The sequence below is a fragment of the Felis catus genome, chromosome E2, assembly GCF_018350175.1.
Source record: "Felis catus isolate Fca126 chromosome E2, F.catus_Fca126_mat1.0, whole genome shotgun sequence".
NCBI lineage: Eukaryota > Metazoa > Chordata > Mammalia > Carnivora > Felidae > Felis > Felis catus.
This window is the reverse complement of record NC_058382.1, coordinates 20,019,945-20,043,346: the sequence shown is the minus strand read 5'-3', so window position 1 is coordinate 20,043,346 and position 23,402 is coordinate 20,019,945. Positions and strand designations below refer to the sequence as shown.

Genomic DNA, 23,402 nt, shown 5'->3' with positions numbered 1-23,402 from the left:
GAATCTAAGTATGCCCCAAACCCTTTAATTTTGCCGACTTTAAACTTTATATAAATGCAAACATATTGCAGGTTCTCATTTCCGTTGTGTTCCTTTCACTCAATATTGTGCTTGCGAGATTCACCCACAATACCGTAAATATAATTTATTCATTTTCATTGGTATTAGGTATTCCTTTGTGAATACATCACAATTTATTTATCTGTTCTGCTGATGAGTATGAGGTTGTTTTGTTTGGGACAATATGAATAATGCTGTTGAGACCGTCGCCTTCCGTGATTTCTGGTGCACACATGTGAGAGTCCCCCTATCTGGAAAGGAGAAGGGAGGGACGACTGGGTGGTGAGCTTTTACTCATGGTCTGAACCAATTTCCAGCCCCGGCAACAATGTAGAAAAGTTCCCACTGCTTCATGTCATTGCCAAATGCTCTGTATGGACAAATATCTTTTTTTTTTTAATTTTTTTACTGCTTATTTATTTTTGAAGGAGAGAGAGACAGAGCATGAGCGGGGGAGGGGCAGAGAGAGGGAGACACAGAATCTGTAGCAGCTCCAGGCTCCTAGCTGTCAGCACACAGCCCAATGTGGGGCTTGAACTCATGAACCGTGAGATCATGACCTGAGCCCAAGTCGGACACTTAATTGACTGAGCCATCCAGGCACCACTGTATCGTCAAATTTCTTAATTTTTGACCTTGTAGGTACCAAATCGGTAAAAACACATTCTCGTTGGCCACTTTTAAGATTTTTTTTTAATAACTAAAAACAATGTTTATTTATTTATTTTGAGAGAGAGAGAGAGAGAGAGAGAGTGCACATGTGCATGAGTGGGAAAGGGGCACAGAGAGAGGGAGAGAGAGAATCCAAAATAGGCTCCATGCTGTCCATGGGGAGCCCGATGTGGGGCTTGATCTTATGATCCTGGGATCATGACCTCAGCTGAAATCAAGCGTCAGACACTTACTGACTGAGCCACCCAGGTGCCCCACTTTTAAGATTTTATCTTTGTCTTTGGTGTTCTGCAGTCTCACTATAGTGTATCTAGATACACGTTTCTTTTTCTTTATCCTGCCTCGTAGTTAGGTTATGACAAATATGTGTACTTGAAGATTAAACTTACCATATCCTCATTTACTTTAAAACTGTGTCAGGAATAAAATTCCTAGAAAACTAAGTTATCTGTTCAGAATCTCTGATGACATTTTAGAAGTCCACACAACTCCAAAAGCTATCTGGTTAAATTAAATTACTCCTACCATTGGATGCCACAGGATAAGCTCCCCTGAGTTCTGGGTGGAGTACTCATGACAGGCATTTTCAACTTTTCTTTCAGCAAAGGAACACTTTCTTCAAGTAGCACCATGCCCGAAAGTGCACATTTGGGAACAGGAGCAGAGCTCTTGTGGCCCACAGAGGGGATGAGCCCCCGACCCGCAGCGGGAGCGTCCCTCACCACAAAGGCCACTGCCTGTTATAAAAGAGAACAGCGATGTGCTGGCGGGTAGGCTAGTCTTCTCTGAATTTAGTTACATGGAGGTGATCTCGCCTGGGGAAGGCCCAGAACCCAGATCAGGGTAGCTCAGAGACACTTCATGTGGCAGACCCTACTGGAAGCCAGAAAGGCCCTCAGGCAGCATCTCTGTCTGTACCACTTGAAAATCAAGATGGTCAGGCCATGCGGCTTCCAAAAACTTAATATTTGTTATTTAAGCAATATTCATGAAATATAGGGAAAAAAGGTCTATTTTTTGCATTAGGACATATGTTTGGGCCTGAGTAATTATAAGCTAAATTTTATTTATTTCTCTATAAATTTTATGTATATATATGTATATATGTGTATACACATACATATAGGTACACATGCTGTTCACCTAGCACTACACTTATTTACACAGAGCTAGCCAATGTTTCATTTGTCTTAGTTTGTGAGTTTCTCCACATAGTAAATGTCATCAGTCTATTTCTCCTCGTATCAGGCCCTTAAATCGTCATCCTACAGAAGTCCTAGATCTAATTACCCACATGTGGAGCTACACTCCCCTTCAAAACCCACAGGCTCCCTGCCTTGCACCAAGGCCTCTAGCCTGCCTATCCTCTCCCTGCCCCTGCCCACACCCCTGCTCCCACTCCAGAGAAAACGGTTTGGCTGGTAACGCTGTGGATGCAGGTGCAGAGGCCGGCAGTAAAAACACAGATGGCAGGGAGAACAGAGGTCAGGTGAGGGAGGTGGCCTGGCAGGGGAGAGTTGGTGCAGTGACAACGACTTTCTTGGGCAGAGAAACCAGAGGGTGCAATTAGGATTAAGCAAGAGAGGAATAGGTCAACCCTGATCTCTAACTGAACCAATAAATGCTGGCCTTGAGAATAAAGCCTGCACATTAAGCTCAGGATAGAGCCTGGAGATTTTTCCATATCTTAAAACAAAACGAAACAAAACAAAACAAAACAAAACAACAAAACAATAGCTGCATGGCATCTTATTGTGCAGATAAACTGGTTTATTTAATGAGTGGATTGATGAGTGGATTAATGAGTGGTTTCTGCTCCTGAAACCCAGTACTGCTTTATTTTGTAGATGACTGGAGATACATACATGCAAAATGAACCATTTTTTTAAACAGAAATCTGACCCCAGTAAGCCACTGTTTCCATTTGAAATGGAACTTCTGAGGTTAAATGGCCACTTACCTTGATTTTTTCCTCTAACTTTCCCAAGCGAATGTTGCCTTCTATGATTTTGTTGAGAACTCCATCCTTTTCACTTTCTAAACATTTAGCCTAAAGAGCGAAGTAAAAAGAAAAATAATGGGCTCTTGGTTGAACAGAAAAATGAAATTAATAATTCTTCTGCGAAGAATCTTGCTACTTACAAGTAATCTCCGTTCTGCCACTTGTCCTGGCCCAGCACCTGTCTGGCCCCCAACCTCCACCCTGTTTGAAGGCTGTGGGCAGAACTTGGGCCAACAGCTGAGGAGGCGCAAGAACCCAGAACAGCAGGCTGGGCGCCCCTCCTGGACACCAATGGAAGATCGAGCCCCTCAAACCAGGGGAATGTGAGAGGTTGGAAGGGTTTTCAGCACACATCTCTATTCTTGCGGGATATATATCATTCCTTCAATCAGACCCAAGGAATAAGTGCCGAGATGCAAATATACTTTTACCTTGACTATTTGAATAATTACAAAATTAAGGATAAACATGAATGCACAATGCCACTCACCAAACCAAATGTGACAGCTTTATATCTTAGAGGAATGTCATTTGCAGCAGAGTGCTTTAGATTAATATCCATATGGGACATGAATTGCTACACACTATAAATTATTTCAAATGCTAAAATAAAAAAGCAAAGATGAGCACAATTTGATTTCATTTGATTTCCTTCAGAAATGAAAAATAGGACACAGAACATTAAATAACTTTGCCATAAGTCACATGGAAAACTCATCCTAAATGTGGGATTACAAATTAAGGTGCCCCTTTTGGGGCCCCTTGGTGGTTTAGTCGGTTAAGCGTCTGACTCTCGATTTCGGCTCAGGTCGTGATCTCACAGTCGTGGAGTTGAGCCCCGAGCTGGGCATGGAGCCTGCTTAAGGTTCCCTCTCTCCTTCTCCCTCTGCCCCCACCCCCCCGACCCCTGCATAAGCGGACCTGCACGCACATACTCTGTGTCTCTCTCAAAAATAAAAAATAAAAATAAAAACTAAAAGAAGAAATTAAGGTGCCATTCTCAATAAATTAAGGCCTAGGAGACCAGGACAGGGTAAGGTTGGGATACTCGGCCCACAGTCCCAGGACAGGGCAGAGGCAGCAAGCAGCACCCCCGGCTGGTCTCGGGGCTCCCAGGCACAAGGCGCTCGCAGGGCCAGGGGGACAACAGTGTCTGTAGGTACACAGATGTCTCTTGCGGTGGGCACAGCTGGGGAGGGCTGAAAGCAGCTCCCCCACGTCCGAGGGGTCTAAGGATTCTAAACCTGAGCCTGGCGTTCAGGCCATAATAACAAAGTTCAAGGCAGGGGGAGAGAACACGTTTCATTTACAGATTGTTGGCTTAACTTGTAACTTCCAAGTATTTGGACAAATAGCGTATGGCTTCCGTTTCGATTCCCATCCTGGGCCCACAAATACGAAGGGAGGACCTAAGAGGGACGGTGTGAGGATTGGGGAGGATCTAAACTTCATCACAGAAACCTGGCGTGATTGCTGGCCCACACAGGAGGTGCAGGGCCTGCCTCCCGGGGAAGCCTGCGTGCCCCACGCTGCAAACAAGATGACTTCGCCTTTATGGTGGTACTGACACGTGGCAGCGGGGTCCCCGTTTTTCAGCAAGCTTCTGCTTTGCGCTCTGGCTATTCCAGTGGGGAAGCACAGGAGGCAAGGCAAAGGGGGAAATGGGCGCTCAGCACCACTACAGAAAATGCCCAAGCCCAGCATTTGGGTTAGGATGATGACCTCTCAGGAGGCGGATGGGACGGGGGCATACAGGCTTAGGGGTCTACCATGCTGTGTCTGAGTCACATTGCTTCCAAAAGACCTGGGAAGGGCTTAGAAATCACCATTAATGTGTAATCAATCTTACCACTCCTAGCAGCAACTATTGTAATTAAGAAAGCAACTTTTTTGGTAACCTTAATATAAGTGCAGAATGAGATCTCAGGACTGGCTTAGTTAGCATCTCTTTTATTACAAATAAGGATCACATTTCCCCCAAGAGCTGTGTGCTATTTATATTTCTATTTCCTCTTATATAAACAATGGCTAAAAGCCTAATGTTCATTATCCTATGGAGAATTTTTTCTTTAAAAATTTTTTATGTTTATTTTTGAGATACAGAGAGAGAGAGACAGACAGAGTGAGTGGGGGAGGGGCAGAGAGAGAAGACACAGAATCCGAAGCAGGCTCCAGGCTCTGAGCTGTCAACACAGAGCCTGACATGGGGCTTGAACTCACAAACTGGGAGATCATGACCTAAGCCGAAGTTGGAAGCTTAATTGATTGAGCCACCCAGGCACCCAGAACTTTTGTTGTTGTTGTTGTTGTTGTTGTTGTTGTTGTTGTTTTTGTTGTTGTTGTTGTGGAGAGACAGAGAGAGACACACACACACACAGAGACAGAAAGAGAGAGAGAGAGATCCTGAGCGAGGGGAAAGGGGCAGAGGGAGAGAGTGAGAATCTTAAGCAGGCTCCATGCTCTGTCCAGAGCCTGATGCGGGGCTCAATCCCAGGGACGCTCAACTGACTGAGCCACCCAGGCGCCCCCTCAAAGGAGGAACTTGATACCTTCCTAACAAATGGGAATAAGCCTGTGGCACATCCTGACAGACTCTCCACACCCCATTCACTTGGGAGAGGGGTTGAGTGATTCCAAGTTTGCCAATTTCCAAATGTCTCAGAAAATCTGCTAGTTTCCTCTGTCGTGACATGCACTAAATTATTATTTCTAATCATATGCTACCAGAGATTTGCAACGCTGCTTAAACAAACATGTTTATTTAAAAAAAAAAATTTTTTTTAACGTTTATTTATTTTTGAGACAGAGAGAGACAGAGCATGAACGGGGGAGGGTCAGAGAAAGGGAGACACAGAATCTGAGATAGGCTCCAGGCTCCCAGCTGTCAGCACAGAGCCCGACACGGGGCTCGAACTCACGGACCGTGAGATCATGACTTGAGCCGAAGTTGGCCGCTTAACCGACCAAGCCACCCAGGCGCCCCAAACATGTTTAAATGAATGTAAGCAACATGTGTTCAAAGTTGAAAAATCATAAAATGCAAACAGGCCTAGATTTTTTTCTTAATTGCCTGTAATTTCACCACTCGGAGACACCGCTACGTAAGTCCCATTTTGTGGTAAATTCTATTGGGCTTTTTTCACTGCGTGGAGTTTGGCAAAGAGCGTGCCTCCTTTCACTGCACAGTCTGCCGCTGACACCTTTTAACACTAATGTGGAAATGCCAAGAACCATGCCCTTGGCATCATGCGGGCTGGTGGGGCAGTGCTCCACCATCTAGGACCACCAATAACCCACGCGGTCCTTTCCTTGGGACTAGGGTCGCCAGGAGCAGCGAGGGATGGACTCTATTTACCCTGTCCATGATCCTCATATTTCATCTTCAAACAGGGAACACATTAAGTCAGCCTTATAGGGAGAATATGAAGACGCGTCTGCATGTGTGATAAATGCCTGGAGACCCTGTTCTATTTGGCTGGATCAACTAATTCTATGAGTTTATCTTCTAGAGTATCATTTACCATTATTTAAAAGTGTGGGTTATCCGCCTTTCAAAAATGTGTTTCCCCCATGGTTGAAAGCAAAAATTTTGGAGAATCTGAAAATGCGCAGTTAAAATGTAAAAAGATGAAGGTTTTTACGGGTAATTTTATAAAGACAACACACTTAAAACTATGTTTGCGTATTAACTTGCAGTGGACTCGAAGTTAACTGGGGGAGCTTACCAAATACATAAGACTGTCGCGTTCCTGGGTCATATTCTCTGCCAGGCCAACAAGATTTGCCAGGTACTGGTGAGCAGACATTTCGTTCTCCATGGCTTTTTCCACCTGCTTTTTGAGGACGTCAATTTTCTTTTGAGACCTCCTAGAGAGTCCCCCCAAATGGTGGAATAAAAAACTCATTAGCCTGAATGGCTAGGGCATAGAGACTATCTGAATTGTAAACACACCAAGTATGTTAGCATTTAAATGTATTCTTCGGCAACCCAAATCTTCCTTTGAGTTTCAGGGTGAGAATAGGTAACCGAGTTTAATTTTGAATGAAGCATAATTACTGATTCCCGGCCAAGTCAGCAAGAATCAAAAAATGCTTCACACAATTAATAGGTTACTTATGTATTATTCTCTTAATTTTTTGGCCCATGTTCTAAAAGATGCCTTTGGAAAAGGAATCCAGTTCCCCCAAAATGCATAGGAAATAACTTCCAAGACTTTCAGTCTTAGGGTCATCATTATGACTATCAAGTATAATTGAACCATAGACTTGAGAAATGTTGGCTAATGCTGGTCAACAGCAAAGCCTTTACTGGGCTTTTGTTTTGATATCCAGTAATCTCAATGATCCTTTTCCATTTTCTAGCCAGTATTAGACAAAGAAAATAAAACGGAATATTTGTCTCTTTTTAATACAAAAAATAAACAAAAATAAAAAACCCGGCTGAAGAAAAGATAGATAAAAACCTATTTATTTTCTGTGCCCTTTCGAGTTCAGCTCCCAGTGCTTTGTTTTCAGCTGTCAGGCGGTTCTTCTCTAACAGCAGGCTCTTTTTCTGCATTTGCAGGACGGCCAGCTTTTCCATCAGTTCTTCTAGCTCAGCACCTCCTTTCTCCTCTTCCTTCTGCAACTGGCTGGCAGACAAAAACATCACAGGCTTGTATCTGCACCCTGAAGTTAACTTGAGGTGGCCACTGCCAGGCAAGTGATGGGCAGCCCAGCCCCCGGGGCCCATGGGGCTCCTTGGGAGGCACCCCCCCCTCCACCCCCCACCCCGGAAATACTGTTTGTCCCCTCCCGGAGGGCCTGGGATGGAGCTTCTAGAGGCTGGGCATGGCTGGGCACACACTTCTTTGATGGTAATGATCTAACCCCTGCCCGTAACTGTTGCATATGCCTCTACATGGATATACTTTTCTTTTAAAGTTTATTTATTTATTTTGAGACAGAGGGTGGGGGGCAGAGAGCAGAGAGTGAGAATCCTAAACAGGCTCTGCACTGACAGCCCCATGTGGGACTCGAACTCACGAACTGTGTGAGCATGACCTGAGGCAAAATCTAGAGTCGGATGTTTAACCAACTGAGCCACTCAGGTGCCCCTGTATAGATATACTTATTTATACCCTATATTCCTTCCAGAAGAAAAATTAAGATAGTTTAATTTTTTACATAGTTATAATTGCCTTCCCAAATCCTAATGCTAAAACAAATTTTATGTCATACTAAATTCAATGGTTTAATGATAAGAGAAATAAAAGACTAAAGAGGGCATACAATTTCCATATAAAATTCTGGCAAAATGACGCTTGAGAAAAGAGTTATTTCTTCAGTGGTTCTCTTGGTCAGTTTTCATGCCATGACCAGCCCTGAACAGGTAGAGCCACACACCCAATTCTGGGATGGGGTAGGTCTCTCTGGGTACCATGTGGGCCTTACTCCCAGCCTTGCAGGCTGGCAAATTTAAATTTAAAACAAAACAGGGGCGCCTGGGTGGCGCAGTCGGTTAAGCGTCCGACTTCAGCCAGGTCGCGATCTCGCGGTCTGTGAGTTCGAGCCCCGCGTCGGGCTCTGGGCTGATGGCTCGGAGCCTGGAGCCTGTTTCCGATTCTGTGTCTCCCTCTCTCTCTGCCCCTCCCCCGTTCATGCTCTGTCTCTCTCTGTCCCAAAAATAAATAAACGTTGAAAAAACAATTTTTAAATTTAAAACAAAACAAATAAAAAAGGTAGAAATAATTTGTAAAAAAACAAAAACCAAAAACAGTTAATAGTGGGAGAAATACTTTATTTTTTTTATTGAAGATTTTTATTTTTAAGTAATCTCTACACCCAACATGGGGCTTGAGCTTACAACCCTGAGATCAAGAGTCACAAGCTCCACTGATTGAGCCAGCCAAGTGCCCTGAAATAGTTGATTTAAAAAAAAAAATTAAAAATATTTTTTTAATGTTTATTATTTATTTTTGAGAGACAGACAGCAAGCAGAGGAGGGGCAGAGAGAGAGGGAGACATAGAATCTGAGGCAGGCTCCAGGCTCTGAGCTGACAGCACAGAGCCTGATGTGGGGCTTGAACCCACGAACCGTGAGATCATGACCTGAGCCGAGGTCGGACGCTTAACCGGCTGAGCCACCCAGGTGCCCCTAAAAAAAATGTTTTTTAATAAAACAAATGTTTCCTTTTCCACCCCCTGGGCATCCCAGAGGAAACTTGTACTGATCATTTCTGATTTTACTTGTTCTGGTGAAATGCTATGATTTAAAGTTTTTTAAATTGTAAAATATACATATAGAAAAACATATAAAAGATAAATGCAGGGGTGCCTGGGTGGCTTGGTCGGTTAAGTGTCCGACTTCGGCTCAGGTCATGATCTCACGGTCCATGAGTTCGAACCCTGCTTTGGGCTCTGTGCTGACAGCTCAGAGCCTGGAGCCTGTTTCAGATTCTGTGTCTCCCTCTCTCTCTGCCCCTCCCCTGCTTGTGCTCTCTCTCTGTCTCAAAAATAAACATTAAAAAAAAAAATTAAAAAAAAAAGTTAAAAAAAAAGATAAATGCATATTTTAACAAATAATTATAATGAACCATCATATAATTACCATATAGGTGAAGAAACAGGACATTAAAAAGAAATCCCATTTATAATTGCACCACAAGAATAAAATACCTAAGAATAAATTTAATCAAGGAATGCAACTCTATACTCTGAAAACTATAAGACACTGATGAAAGAAACTGAAGACGACACAAAAAAATGGGAAAACATTCCATGCTCATGGATTGGAAGAATACTCCTAAGATGTCTGTACTGCCCAAAGCAATCCACAGACTTAATGCAATCCCTAGCAAAATACCACTAGCATTTTTCACAGAACTAGAACAAATAATCCTAAAATCTGTATGGAAACACAAAAGACCCTGAATAGGCAAAGCAATCTTGAGAAAGGACAAAGCTGGAGGTATCATAATCCCAGATTTCAACATATACTACAAACTGTACATGCTTATATGGTCCATTAACCTATGACAAAGGAGGCGAGAATACATAGAGGGGAAAAGACAGTCTCTTCAATAAATGGTGCTGGGAGAACTGGACAGCAACATGCAAGAGAATGAAACCGGATCACTTTATTACACCATCCACAAAAATAAACTCAAAATGAACTAAAGACCTAAATGTGAGACCTGAAACCACAGAACTCCTAAAAGAGAGCATAGACAGTAATCTCTTCGATACTGGCCTTGGCAACACATTTATGGATCTGTTTCAGGAGAGGGAAACAAAAGCAGAAATAAACTATTGGGACTACACCAAAATGAAAAGCTTCTGCACAGCAAAGGAAACTGAATGGGAGAAGATACCTGCAAATAATATATCTGATAAGGGATTAACATCCAAGATATATAAAGAACTTCTACAACTCCACACCAAAAAACCATCTGATTAGAAAATGCGTAGAGGGCCTGAATAGACATTTTTTCCAAAGACCTACAGATGGCCAACAGGCACAAGAAAAGATGCTTAACGTGACTAATCATTAGGGAAATGCAAATCAAAACCATGATGAGATAACACCTCACACCAGTCAGAATAGCCAGTATTGAAAAGACAAGAAATTAACAAGTGTTGGGGGAGAAAAGGGAACACTTGTGTACTGTTGGTGGGAAGGTAAACTGGTACAACCCCTGTGGAAAACAGCATGGAGAGTCCTCACAAAATTAAAAATAGAAATACCATAATGATCCAGTAATTTCACCGTTGGGTATTTACTCAAAGAAAACAAAACACCAATTGAAAAAGATATACATACCTCTGAGGTGCCTGGGTGGCTCAGTCAGTTAAGCATCCTACCTTTGATTTCAGCTCAGGTCACGATCTCACGGTTCGTGAGTTCGAGCCCTGTGTTGGGCTCTGGGGCTGACAGTGTAGAGTCTGCTTGAGATTCTCTCCCTCTCTGCCTCATGTGTGCTCTCTCTCAAAATAAATAAACAAACTTAAAAAAAAAAAGAGATATACATACTGCTATGTTTACTGCAGCATATACAATAGTCAAGATATGGAAGCAATCGAAGTGTCCATCAGTAGGTGAATGGATATAGAAGATGTGGTATAGATAGATATACAATGGAATATTCCTCAGCCATAAAAACGAATGAGATCTTGCCATTTTATGACATGGATGGACCTAGAGCATATTAAGTTAAATGAAATAAGTCCGACAGAGAAAGACAAATACCATATGATTTCACTTATGTGTGTGATCTAAGGGACAAAACGAACAAACAGAACAAAATGGTGGTTGCCAGAAGGGAGACGGTAGGGGGATGGGCAAAACAGGTTTAACTATTTTACACTATTTAAAGTGTTAAGAGGTTAACACTTCCAGGTATAAAATAAATGAAACAAAATAAAAATCATGGACATGAAAAGTACAGCATAGGGAATATAGTCGATAATACTGTATTAGCGTATGGTGACAGGTGGTAGCTGTGTTATGGCGGTGAACACTGCCTAATGTATAGAGTTGTACAATCACTATGCTGTACACCTGAAACTGATATTAACATTGTACGTCAACTATAATTCAATAGTAAGATAAAGAACACAGAACGTTTCAAGTACCCCAGATATTCCCACGTGTCCTGCCCCAATCATAGAGCTGCCTCGAGTACCTTTATAGTGTTACCACCTATCCATGCATTGCTACGACTCAGTCTGGTGTGCCAGTGTTGGAACCACACATGAAGAGAATCAAGATGCACAATAGGTACACAAAGGGCTGTATGTATTTTAGTGTCTTATGTCTCCAAAACTCACCCATCTGTTTTATGTGGCTGCAGAATACTTAACTGTATCATTAGATCAAATTCTATGTACCCATTTTCTTGCCGATAGTCATTCGGCCTGTATTCTGTATACAGACTTGCGGGATTCTCTGCAGGAATGCTACTCAAAGTGTGACCCTCGGATGGGTGTCGGTCTCCAGCTATTTGTTACTTGTCCACAAGATCAATACAGAAACTAAGAGAACGGCTTCGAAACTTTTACAGCAATCTAACGCTGCTGTGACATCTGTGTAGTGTGATGTGAGTGAACCTGATTTGTTGAACAGCAGTTTGGGTGTCATCAAATGTGCAGAGAGAGTGGCATGTGGCAGTAGCCGCGTGCTTGTTATGTGCAGCAGGAATACATGACAATGTAGACGACATTGTAGACATGTAGACATTTTAAGGTTAGCTTGTCACCTGTAACTCAAAAACATACAAGATCCAGAACTCATTTCTTTCACTGAAAACTAACAACTATTATTTTATTGGACACATTCAACTGGGTTAATGATAAATGGTTAAAGAAGAATGTTGAAAATGCAAAGACTTCTGCTTCCAGCCAAGACAGAGTTGTAGAGATAGATTTACCCCTTCAGCTGGAAAACGAGGCAAAACGTAAGAAACAAGTTTTCTGCCTTTAGACGATACACAATGCAGGGCTGTGATCCCTGAGGAAGGAAATAACAAAGTGAGTACTACAACTGCTTACTGGCAGGCTGCAGGACAGGACAGGAAAACTCCAAATAGAACCTAGTGGACCTGCCGGGTTGAGGAGTCAGAGATCAAAGAGGCCAAAGTAGCTAAAGACTGTGAGGCAGGCAGAGAAAGGGCTCCGGAGATCTTTAGGGGGGTGGGTAGTCACTACAAATCTCTGGCTGAGGACTACTGATCTGCACACGCGTGAGAGGAAACTACCTGAGGCTGAGAAAGAACCATTAGAAATGAGGAGGCAGAACCATTCTTGACATTCACCAAGAACTAGGAGTAGTACACACGCCCAGTAACCAGAGTGGAAAGACCTTATAATAGAAGGGGCACTGGAGATAACCCTCAGAAGGGTATCACTGCCTTTGTAATGAAGCTAAGGTAGCCCTAGACTAAAAGGTGCCTCGGGCCTACCCCAAGAAAAGCAAAGTTTGAAAGAACCCAACTACGGTCAAGTAACGTAAGTGTGCACCAGAACAAAATCTAATGCTATTTAAAAGCAATGCACTACATCTAGCATCCAACAACACAAAATCTACAATATCCAGCATCCAATCAAGCATGGGAATAATAAGTAATAAAATATGGTCTGTGATCAGAGGGAAAAAAAATCAATAGAACAATTCCAGAAGTGAGAGAGATGATGGCATTGACCAATAGAGATTCTTAAACAGCTATTATAAATATGCTCAAGACAGTAAAGAAATGGATGAGGAGAGATGAGAAGAGAAATGGAAAATATAAATGACTCAAATGGACCTTCTAGAGATGGAAAAATGCAATATATGAGGGAAACCATACACTATGGTTATAAAAATACAGATTAGACACTGCAGAAAAAAAGATTAGAGAACTGGAAGACAGCAATAGAAACTATCCAACTGAAGCAGAGAGAAAGAAGACTGAGGGAATAAATGAACAGAGCCATCAGAGACCCCTGGGACAATATCAAGTGGTCCCAGGAGAGGTGAGAGAAAGAAGAATAGAAAAGAATATTGAAGAAACAACAGCTAAATTATTTCCAAGCTCAGTCAACCTCAAGCAGAATAAACATAAAGAAACTACACTAAGGGACATCCTAATTAAATTGCTAAAAACCAGTAACAAAGAAAAATTATTAAAAGAAGCCTGAGAAAAAAGACATATCATGTTCAGAGGAACAAAGATGATAACAATAGCAGATTTTCATCGGGCACAATGCAGCCGGAAGGCTACGGAGAGCATCTTCACACTGAATGGGGAACAAAATTCTCCAAATCAAAAACCTATCAACTTGTAAGTTTTTTACCCACCAAAATTATCAGTATAGTTTTATCATTTTCCCAACAGAAGTACTCTACTTTTTAGATATTTGTTCCTCCAATGAAATACAGTTCATTGTTATAAACTGATGTTGTTTCTATCAACTTTGCTAAAATCTCTTATTATTTCTAATGATTTCTCTTTTGGTTTATATTTGAGTAGTATGGGTTTTTCTGCCCTTTCATTTTTGACCTTTCCGCACCTTTCTGACTGAGATGTATAGCTTAATGGCAACACAGGGTTGCCACTGAGAATTTAGCTACACCACTCCATAGTATTTCTGCCTCGCAACCCATTGTGTACGGCCTGCGTGAGGCCTTGAGTGGATGCTAGCCTCCCCCATGCACAGGACTTTGGTCACATCCTGCAGAGTCATGGGTAAATGTAAATTCCTGGTGGTATTCCTCCACGTGATAAGCATTCTCTCCACCTCCTAGGGCCTTCCCCTCACTGCCTCATAGGTAAGACAGCCCGAAGCTTACCAAAACCCTGATCTTTTTAGTTTGAATTGACCAATCTGGTCTCCATCCAAGAACCCTAGCGTGTCACTCACAGACGCTCATGTACCCAGGCACCTTGCCTTGACCTCCCGTGTGGCCCCTCTAGGTACCTGTGAGTTATAAACTTCTCTATTTCACTTTTCTTTGTGGTCTCACTATGGCTCACCATCCAACCTCCCAGGGCTCTACTTAACAAATGTTAATTTAATATTTAGTCTATTTAGTGTGTACTTACTCACTCCTGATACATTTGCCTTTAAATCTAACTTTTTATTTTGTGTTTTCTATTTTATCACTTGTCCTATTTTTTCTTGCCTTCATTTGGACTGATTAAAAAAAAAATCATTCTTTCCCCATACTAGTTTAGAAGTTATACACATTCTGTTTGCACAAATTTCACCATGCATATTTTCACACTATAGAATGAATCAACACCTTTCCCCTCTCCAGAATGACATAAAGACTTTAGAAGACAAACTCCATTGACTCCCTTCCTGATTATATGCTGTTATTGTTGTGCATATGAATTCTATGTATTTAAAATTAAAAAAAAATTTTTTTTAGGTTTATTTTTGGGAGAGAGAGAGAGAGAAAGAGACAGAACACAAATGGGGGAGAGACAGAGAAAGAGCTCCCTCAGAATCCAAAGGAGGCTCCAGGTTCTGAGCCGTCAGCACAGAGCCTGACGCGGGCCTCGAACCCATGAACTGCGAGATATGACCTGAACCAAAGTCAGACACTTAGCCGAATGAGCCACCCAGACGCCCCAGAATTCTATGTATTTTTAAATCCCAAAAGATATTGTTCTATGGAATTGATGTTCACTTACATTTACTAACATATTCACTATGTCTTTTTTTACTCTTATTTCTACCTTGTTTCTGATACATCCACGTCCGAATTATTTTCCTCCTCCTGATGGATACTCTCTTTTAGAATTGCCTTTAATGTAGGCTTCCTGGTGGCAACACTCAGTTTGGATTTGAAAATATCCTTATTTTGGCTTCATTCCTGAAAGGCATTTTCTCCAGTGATAAAATTCTAGCTCCTTAGGGGTTCTGTTTGTTTCCCAATTGACATGTCCCCTGTTACCTGTTAAACACCCTGCTGTGGCTGAACTGCTCTGAAGGAAACCTGTCCTCTGCTCTTTCGCTAAGACAGCTCTTCCTTTACCCGACTGTGCTTGCGCTCCTTGGGCAAGTATAATCCACGTGTTGTCACATTGTCTTCAGTTGCGGAAGACGCCCAGCTGTCATAAGTCTAACTCTCTGGATCAAATATATCCCTATGTCGCTTCCTGTCTGTGATCGACTGATACCACAACCTTGGAGCACTCCACGCCATCCTATGGTTACCTGCTTCCGATCTATTTTTCAGTTCACTAATTCACCATCCTGATAGGTCTCGTCTAGAGTTAAGCCCATCCAGTGAATTCTCAATTTAGGTTATTATATTTTCCAGTTCTAAAAATTCTGTTTCTTTTTCAAACCCAGTATTGTGATGCTTTTTAGTTCTCAGAAGATATTTTGGAGGCTTTTATTTCTTTAAGCCTAACAGCCACCAGTTGCTTTATAGTCTTTGTCTGATAATTCTATATCTGGACTCTTTATTATTATGTGCTACTTCCATTGGTTCCCAGTCACTGTCTGTCTGTCTGTCTTTGTGTCCTGGATACTATCCTTGGAAAATTTTTAGGAGTAAGGAACCTTCCTCCAGAGAGGACTGAGGGCTGGTTTGTTTCCGGTTCACCTTACCCTGAGGATGAAACCCTTTGGAGTCCCAGCTCGCTATTCATTTGTGGGTGCTGGGACTGTCTTGTCCTTCTGGATCCACTGATATTTCATTCAGGTATATCTGGGTGTGGGTCTTTTTCATTCATCGTACCAGGTACTCTGCGGGTCCTAGCATTAGTCTTCAGAGACTTCAACTATGCCCTTCAACTATTAATGTCGGTCTGCCCATTTTCTTCAATCTTTCTTTCTGAGGTTCCTGATGATCTAAGGTTGGACTTCCTGGATGGGTCCTCCATCTATTACCTTCCTCTCCATTCCCAATTGTCTGTCTCCTTATGCTCTGGCAGAATTGACCAATTTGTCTTTTGGCCTTTCTAATTTTCTTTAGATTCTAGTAATCATTTATTAAAAAAAATTTTTTTTAACGTTTATTTATTATTGAAAGACAGAGAGAGTCAGAGCATGAGCAGAGGAGGGGCAGAGAGAGGGAGACACAGAATCTGAAGTAGGTCCCAGGCTCTGAGCTGTCAGCACAGAGTCCGACGCGGGACTCGAACTCACAAACTGTGAGATCATGACCTGAGCTGAAGTTGGACGTTTAACCAACTGAGCCACCCAGACGCCCCTCTGGTAATCATTTCTAATCTTGCTCTTAATAACTGCACTTCTTTTATGGCATTTTATTGTTTTATATCTCCTGCATTCTCTATATTATCTGTTTCCTTTTATTTGTTTTTTTAAGTAGGCCTCACGCTTAGCACGGAGCCAAATGTGGGACTTAAACTCACAACCCTGAGATTAACACCTGAGCTGAGACCACGAGTCAGATGCTCACCTGCCTGAGCCACCCAGGCGCCCCATCTGACTTTCCTTTGAAGTGAGTTTCTCTGCTTCCGTAGGTCTCCCTCTTTCACTGTATTTTTACCTCCTTTATATCCAATGATGCTTTTCATTTGTTCACATCTAGGAGTCTGTTCTTATTTTAGGATGAAGAACTGGGTATTTGGTAGGTATTATATAAGGAGATGGCTTTTCTGCCTTGGCATCTCCCTGAGCAGGCGTATCACTGACTGCTGAGCAGGACTCTGCCTACACAGATGAATTCTGTGACTAGTCAGCTACCCTTTAGGCTAGAACCCCCCTGCCCCAAAAGCCAGAATAAGGAAGGCTTTCCTTGTGTAGACACCACTAGTCACCCCAAACCTTTAGCTCTCTCTAAACAAGTTTGCTAACTTTCTTTAGAGGTGGGGTGACACCCTGGTTCACATCGTGGGTAGACTCAACAGTTGTAAGTGATGTTAAAAGCCAAGAACAATGTAAGCCTCCAGGCATGGCCACCGCACAGCTCTAAGTCAGCTGGACAGCTCCCCATGAGAATAACCTCCTGCCCTCTCTTGGGCCACAGTTCCTCCCAGGCAAGCTACCAACAGATAGAACAAACAAGACAAAATGGAGAAGCCACTCCATATTTATGATCTGCACTTCCCTGAACCAGGAGAGGACAAATGACACATAGGCACCGTCCCTGGACACTCACCGAGCATTCAGTTTAATCCTTTTGTTCTATAAACACCTTTTTCTCGGGACCTCATCTTTGCCCGAGACACAGCCCTTTCCCAAATTCCTCCTGAGACTCCCCTCATTGTAGGAGCTGGGTCAACAGCTGCTTTGCTGATGACTAGTAACTAACTGCTCTGGTACATGTGGCGGATCTCTTACTACCGGATCAGTGTGGGAAGGGAGCCCCCTACCCGAGGCAACCAGAGGGTGGGCGCACTTTGGCTCCCTTAAGCCCAACTCCAAGGTGTCCTTGGCTTACCTCATGTCTTTAGTATTCACTTTACTTTGTCTATGTTTCTACCAAATCTTGGTACAGCCTCTATGGACTTCCCCGAATTCATACATTCCATCCCTGATGAAGCCATGCCCCTCTTCCCATGTTACAAATGCTCTCTCCAATCAAACACTGTGCCCTCCAATAGGGAGCCATCAGAGTCAACATTCTCCGTGTTCACCCTCACTGCTCCACCCTCTACCCCACCAGTCAACTCTGAGCACAAAGCCTCCTGGAAAAAGGCTGGCACAAAGGCCTTCTGTCACCTTCTAGTAGGGACTAGTTTACTCTCTACCACAATGCTCCTCTCCTGATTTCCACTTACAAGAGATGTGGTGACATGTCTGCCTTTTCAACATGTTTGCCTTGTCTTCCGTTGCCTTTGCCATTAGTGGCTTCCTTCTGAAGGTTTTCATATCTTCTACACTCACATCTAGAATATGTGCCTATGACACATCCACAAAAAAACATCAGCCACAGGAGTGGGTGTTTGAGGGAAATAAAATCACAAAGAGGAACATAATCTCAAAAACTTTCCTTCCTCTACTGGAATAGAAAAGTAAAGTACAGGTGTGGCCCAGACAACATGTAATAGTACAGCGAAAACACTGGGTTCCAGCATTTACTGACGCACCAAACTAAGCACTTTACATGCCCTAACTCATTTATTCCCCCACGTCAACCGTCTTAGCTGAATGCCTAACCATTTAAAAAATTATTTCCTCCATTATGAAAATAATGTATATTCATAATAGAACACAGGTAAAATATTTTAAAACAAAACACAAAGAAAATTTAAATTACCCGTTTTGATGGTTAATTTTATGTGTCAACTTGGCTAGGCTATGGTGCCCGGTTGTTCGGTCACACGTTAGATGGATGCTGCTGTGGAGGAATTCTGCAGATGTGATAAACATCTATCGGCAACTGATTTGAAGTAAAACAGATTATCCTTGATAAGTGGGTGGGTCCCATCCAATCAGTTGAAGGCTTTATGAGCCCAAACTGAGAGTTCCTACAGAAGGAATTCTGCCTCAAGAGTGTACCACAGAAATCCTGCCTGAGTTTCCAGCCAGCTGGTTGCCCTGTGGATTCTGGATTTGCCAGCCTCTATAATCATGTGAGCCAGTTCCTTAAAATAAACCTCTCTCTAGAAATATCTATATACACATCCTACATACATCCATCGTTTTTCTGGAAAACCTCAGCTACTAATACACCCATTTCACCTGCCAAAGAGAATTTCTGTTAATATTTTCCCATTCTTCCAGTCTTTTTTTCTATGTACTTATGGCATATGTGAGTGTGACCATATACAAATATGTGTGTGTATGTATTTATACATGTAAGAAATACATATAAAGACCCACATATTAGAACAGTCAACTCATTCCAGTTTGCCTCAGACTTTTCCAGTTTTAGCACTGTAATTCTCACATTCTGGGAAAACCTCTCAGTCCCAGGTAAACCGGGATGGTTGGTCACCTTAATACACATACATATATGTGCTTTCTTTCTTTTTAAATAAAATTTTCCTTTTAAATAAAATTCTGATCATTCTATACATACTGTTTTATAATCTAATCTCTTCATCTAAAAATATATTTTTTTCCCTTGAAGTGCTTGGGTGGCTCAGTCGGTTGAGCGTCTCTTGGTTTTGGCTCAGGTCATGATCTCGTGATTCATGAGTTTGAGCCCCACATCAGGCTCTGCACTGGCAGTGCAGAGCCTGCTTGGGATTCTCTCTCTCCCTCTCTGCCCCTCCCTTGCTCGTGCTCTTTCTCTCCCTCTCAAAACAAACAAACAAATGAACAAACAAACAAATAAAGAGCATTTTATGCTTGTATCCTTTAATTGAACCAGTTCCCTATTACTGGATATCCAGGTTTTCTGTTCTACTACTTTAAATTATCTTTGGGTCCAGAACCAATAAAGGCTGGAACAGTAGGGGGAAAAGAAATCACGGACGTGCGCGTGCGCGTGCGCGCACACACACACACACACACACACACACACACACACTCACACTCTGCCGATGGCAGCCCTCAAGGACAGGCATAGTGTACTTTAATAATAAAAGATTTACCATTCTCAGTCCCGGACACCTGTGTTGGTGCAGCTACTAGACTCAGAAGAAGACAGCGTGACCCCTCTCCACTCCGCCTAAAACCACACGCACGGTGACACGCTCACACTTGTGAAAATGAAAAGACCCTGTGTCCTTACCTTTTTAATTCGTTTACAATCGAAGCATGGACGTTCATTGCAATTTTGCCATCCAAGCGTGTTTTTAGTTCCTGGCATTCGGTACGTAAAATTTCCATTTGCTCCTTGTTTTGAGTTAGCTCCTTTTCTTGGCTCTGGGTTTTCGTCTCCAGGAGCATGAGTTGTTTTGTCAGCTTAGAAACTGAAAAATGAGATGGATAAAGACTTGGTACAGAAGACTTAGGAAAACAGGATTCTTGATTACTAGGTAATACCAAGGAGAGCCAGCTCATAAAAAATGATCTTGAAAAAATCTTTTGGGGATTTAGAAATTAATACCAAAGGCCTTGTACTTAGAAATTACTGTCCCTATATTAAATGTTCCCTAAACATACATTTCCCTACTGGGGCTCAATTTATTTATTATTATTTTTTAGCAGGTTCAATTTGTTGATATCATAGTTGATAACATATGATGTTAAACAAAACATGATTTTAGCCTTCAAGGAACTGACTTTCCAAAGACTGAAGCCTTAAGTCACACACAGATACGCAAGCACAGACACACATCAATATTGTCCCTGAAAGTGCAAGATTTTCAAGTAGAGACATCAAATATGGCCCAAGTACAGACTGAATGTATTGCTTTTCTTCCCTTTCCTCATTAAGTTATGTTTTCTGTCCTGTATCTAAAGGAAATCATAAATATTTTCAGCCTGAGCAACACCGTAGTACATAATGATAAGATACTTCCCAGACAGCTGTTGGAACCGGCACTTAGAAGTCTTAGAGCATAAAACTTTAAATCCTTGTACTCTGTGAAAAGTTAGTTGGTCAAAATGAATAGCTCCCTCTGGGAAATGGGAAGATAAGATAGGCAGCTGACTAAACCAGACAGGCCTAAAGGTTGACTCTATTCTCCGTGACCAGAATAATCACCACACCTGCTCAGATCCACTACATTTAAAGAAATTAAGCTCAGGGCATACAAAATTAATTTTCCCTGCCATCTCTGGTCTTGAAAACAAAGACAGGAGGCTCAACGACCTTCTCTTTCCTCCGCCCCAAATCATGCCAGAGGAAAGGCACATATGTCCGTGCCACGTGGCGTTGAAGGGGAAATCCTGTGGAAGAAATGCCTATCGGACGTGCTGACAGACACTGTCGCTTTTAAACATGACCCGGCTCGTGGAAACAAATGGTGTGCCAACCCAGCGGCTTCCGAAGCAGTGGGGGCCTTAGTGCCCAGGGTGGAAAGGGCAGTCATTAAATAATCAGGAGCATTTTCAGTCGGTTAAGCATCCGGCTCTTGATTTCAGTTTGGGTATGATCTCAGTTTGTGAGTTCGAGCCCCACATTGGGCTCTACACTGGCAGTGTGGAGCCTGCTTGGGATTCTCTCTCCCTCTCTCTCTGCCCCTCCCCCCCCCCCTCTCTCTCTAAATAAATAAATAAATAAATAAATAAATAAATAAATAAACTTAAAAAAATTTTTTAAAAATAATCAGGAACATTAGGGAAAACAGAAGGGAGGGGTTACATTGGCTCACGCAAGACAGCTTGTATTTTGCCCTCCTGTCCTGTGTTATTCTTCCCTGGAAAAGAAAAATCAGCAAAGCACAGGGGAAAAAACGCCACTACCTTTTGTGCTCATAAATTTGGGGTTTAACCAAAGTAGAAGAAATGACTCAATCTGGTCCACTTCAAAGTCCAAGGCCATATGCTCTGGGGCTGCTAGGAGCAGGGAGGGACACATGGAGAGAGGGGGTGCTCACACAAAGTATCGAAGGGAAATACAGTCTATCACAGCACCCACAGCTCTGACGAAAGGCAAGGTCACACAGAAACTATTCAGAGAGTGAGTGAGTTCTTATTACTCATGTCACAAATATTCAGGAACAGACCCTTGCATTGTTTCAAATATTCACCTCCCATGATTTTCCCCTCTTACAAATGGCATTAGCACCCCCAAACCCAGTTCTGCAGATTCGAAATGGGTCACGTACATTTGCTTTACAAGATTTACAGTATAACTGGAAGGACACTGCGGAGCCTAAGAGAAAGCAATCACTGCGGTGATGGTTGGATATGTTGTAACATAAACAGCTGCATTTCAGTAAAGAACAACACATTCTAGAAAACATGATTTCCCCCATTTTTAATTTGAAGGGGATCTCTACCAGAAAGGGGGGGGGGCGGTGCAAGTATGAGACAACAGTGATATCACAGCATCATCATTACTTGATGGAAAGATGGCTCACCTTCCTGGAGACGCTCCTGGTGGGTGTCCTTGACTTTTCTTTGCTGAATCTCCAACTGCTCTATCAACAACTTGTTTTCCTCTAAAACCAGTTCTGCGTGAGTCTGAAGCTGACGCCTACAATTGATTTACAAAATTAAATACTGCTATTCAGGTACTGAATGATTACAGAGACACTCCAGAGTCTAAAAGAAAGCAAGTAAGGGGTATCTGGGTGGCTCAGTCAGTTAAGCGTTCGACTTTGGCTCAGGTCATGATCTCGTGGTTCATGAGTTTGAGCCCCACGTTGGGCTCTGTGCTGACAGTTCAGAGCCTGGAGACTGCTTCAGATTTTTTGTCTCCTTCTTGGCCCCTCCCCGGCTCACTCTCTCTCTCTCTCAAAAATAAATAAAAACATAAAAAAAAAATAAAAAAAATAAAAAAAAAAGAAAGCCACTAATGTGTTGTAGGTAATGACTATCTGGACAAGTTTCAATACTAAACATCTTTCAAACACAGTTAATCCTCCCACTCACATTAAACTGGGAAAGGACAGTAAAACTGCTTCAGTAACTTTTTAAAATGTAACATTTCAAACATATACAGAAGTAGAAAAGAAACAGATAATAAACCCTCATGTACACAACACCCGCTATGAACAATTATCAAATGGTCAATCTTGTTTCATCTATATAAACTTCCAATCCCCAAACCCACTGGATTGTTTTGAAACCAGTAGGTAATTAGAACCGAGGAAGAATTTAGGAAGTTTCCATTTTTTTTTTTTTTTTTTTTTAATTTGAGACAGAGAGAGAGAGAGCGAGAGAGAACCCACAAGCAGGGGAGAGGGGCAGAGGGAGAGAGAGAAAGAATCCCAAGCAGAATCCACTCTCAGCACAGAGCCCAACATGGGGCTCGATGTCACAATGCTGGGATCATGACCTGAGCAGAAATCAAGAGTAGGACTTTTAACTGACTGAGCCACTCAGGCTCCCTAGAAGTTCTCATTTTAATTGAGAAGTACTCACTTGTAATCAATAGCATATTTGTCCCAGAACGATGACTTTGTTAAAATCCTCTGGCTGGTTTCTTAAACCATACTGAGTACTAAAAGTCCCCAACCTTAATCTCACATGAGCAAACCCTTCCCTTACAGAGGGTGCCAAGTAAATCCCAGCCCAGCTCAACCTTCATGATTGAAAATTCCAATCGGAATGAGCTAAGGGGGCCTCGGAAATCTGGTTAAATGCTTATCATTCAAAGCAAATGGTAAACCAGTAAATTATCTCAAGTTTTCACTTTAAGCTCAAAAAGGGAAGTGGAGGAAGGAGA

At 42.3% G+C, this 23,402-nt stretch overlaps 1 protein-coding gene across 6 annotated transcripts in view; it reads right to left on the bottom strand.

Moving 5' to 3' along the window:
- The window catches only part of CEP89 (centrosomal protein 89), a 72,991-nt gene that overhangs the window by 10,572 nt on the left and 39,017 nt on the right, over positions 1 to 23,402 (bottom strand). For all 6 annotated transcript variants that reach the window (XM_045047192.1, XM_045047193.1, XM_045047194.1 and 3 more), the window contains 5 exons: positions 22,093 to 22,208; positions 19,854 to 20,034; positions 7,198 to 7,365; positions 6,460 to 6,601; positions 2,693 to 2,782 (listed from right to left, as the gene is read on the bottom strand). In XM_045047192.1, the coding sequence (XP_044903127.1) occupies positions 2,693 to 2,782; positions 6,460 to 6,601; positions 7,198 to 7,365; positions 19,854 to 20,034; positions 22,093 to 22,208 (697 nt within the window). The remainder of the gene's footprint in view (positions 1 to 2,692; positions 2,783 to 6,459; positions 6,602 to 7,197; positions 7,366 to 19,853; positions 20,035 to 22,092; positions 22,209 to 23,402) is intronic.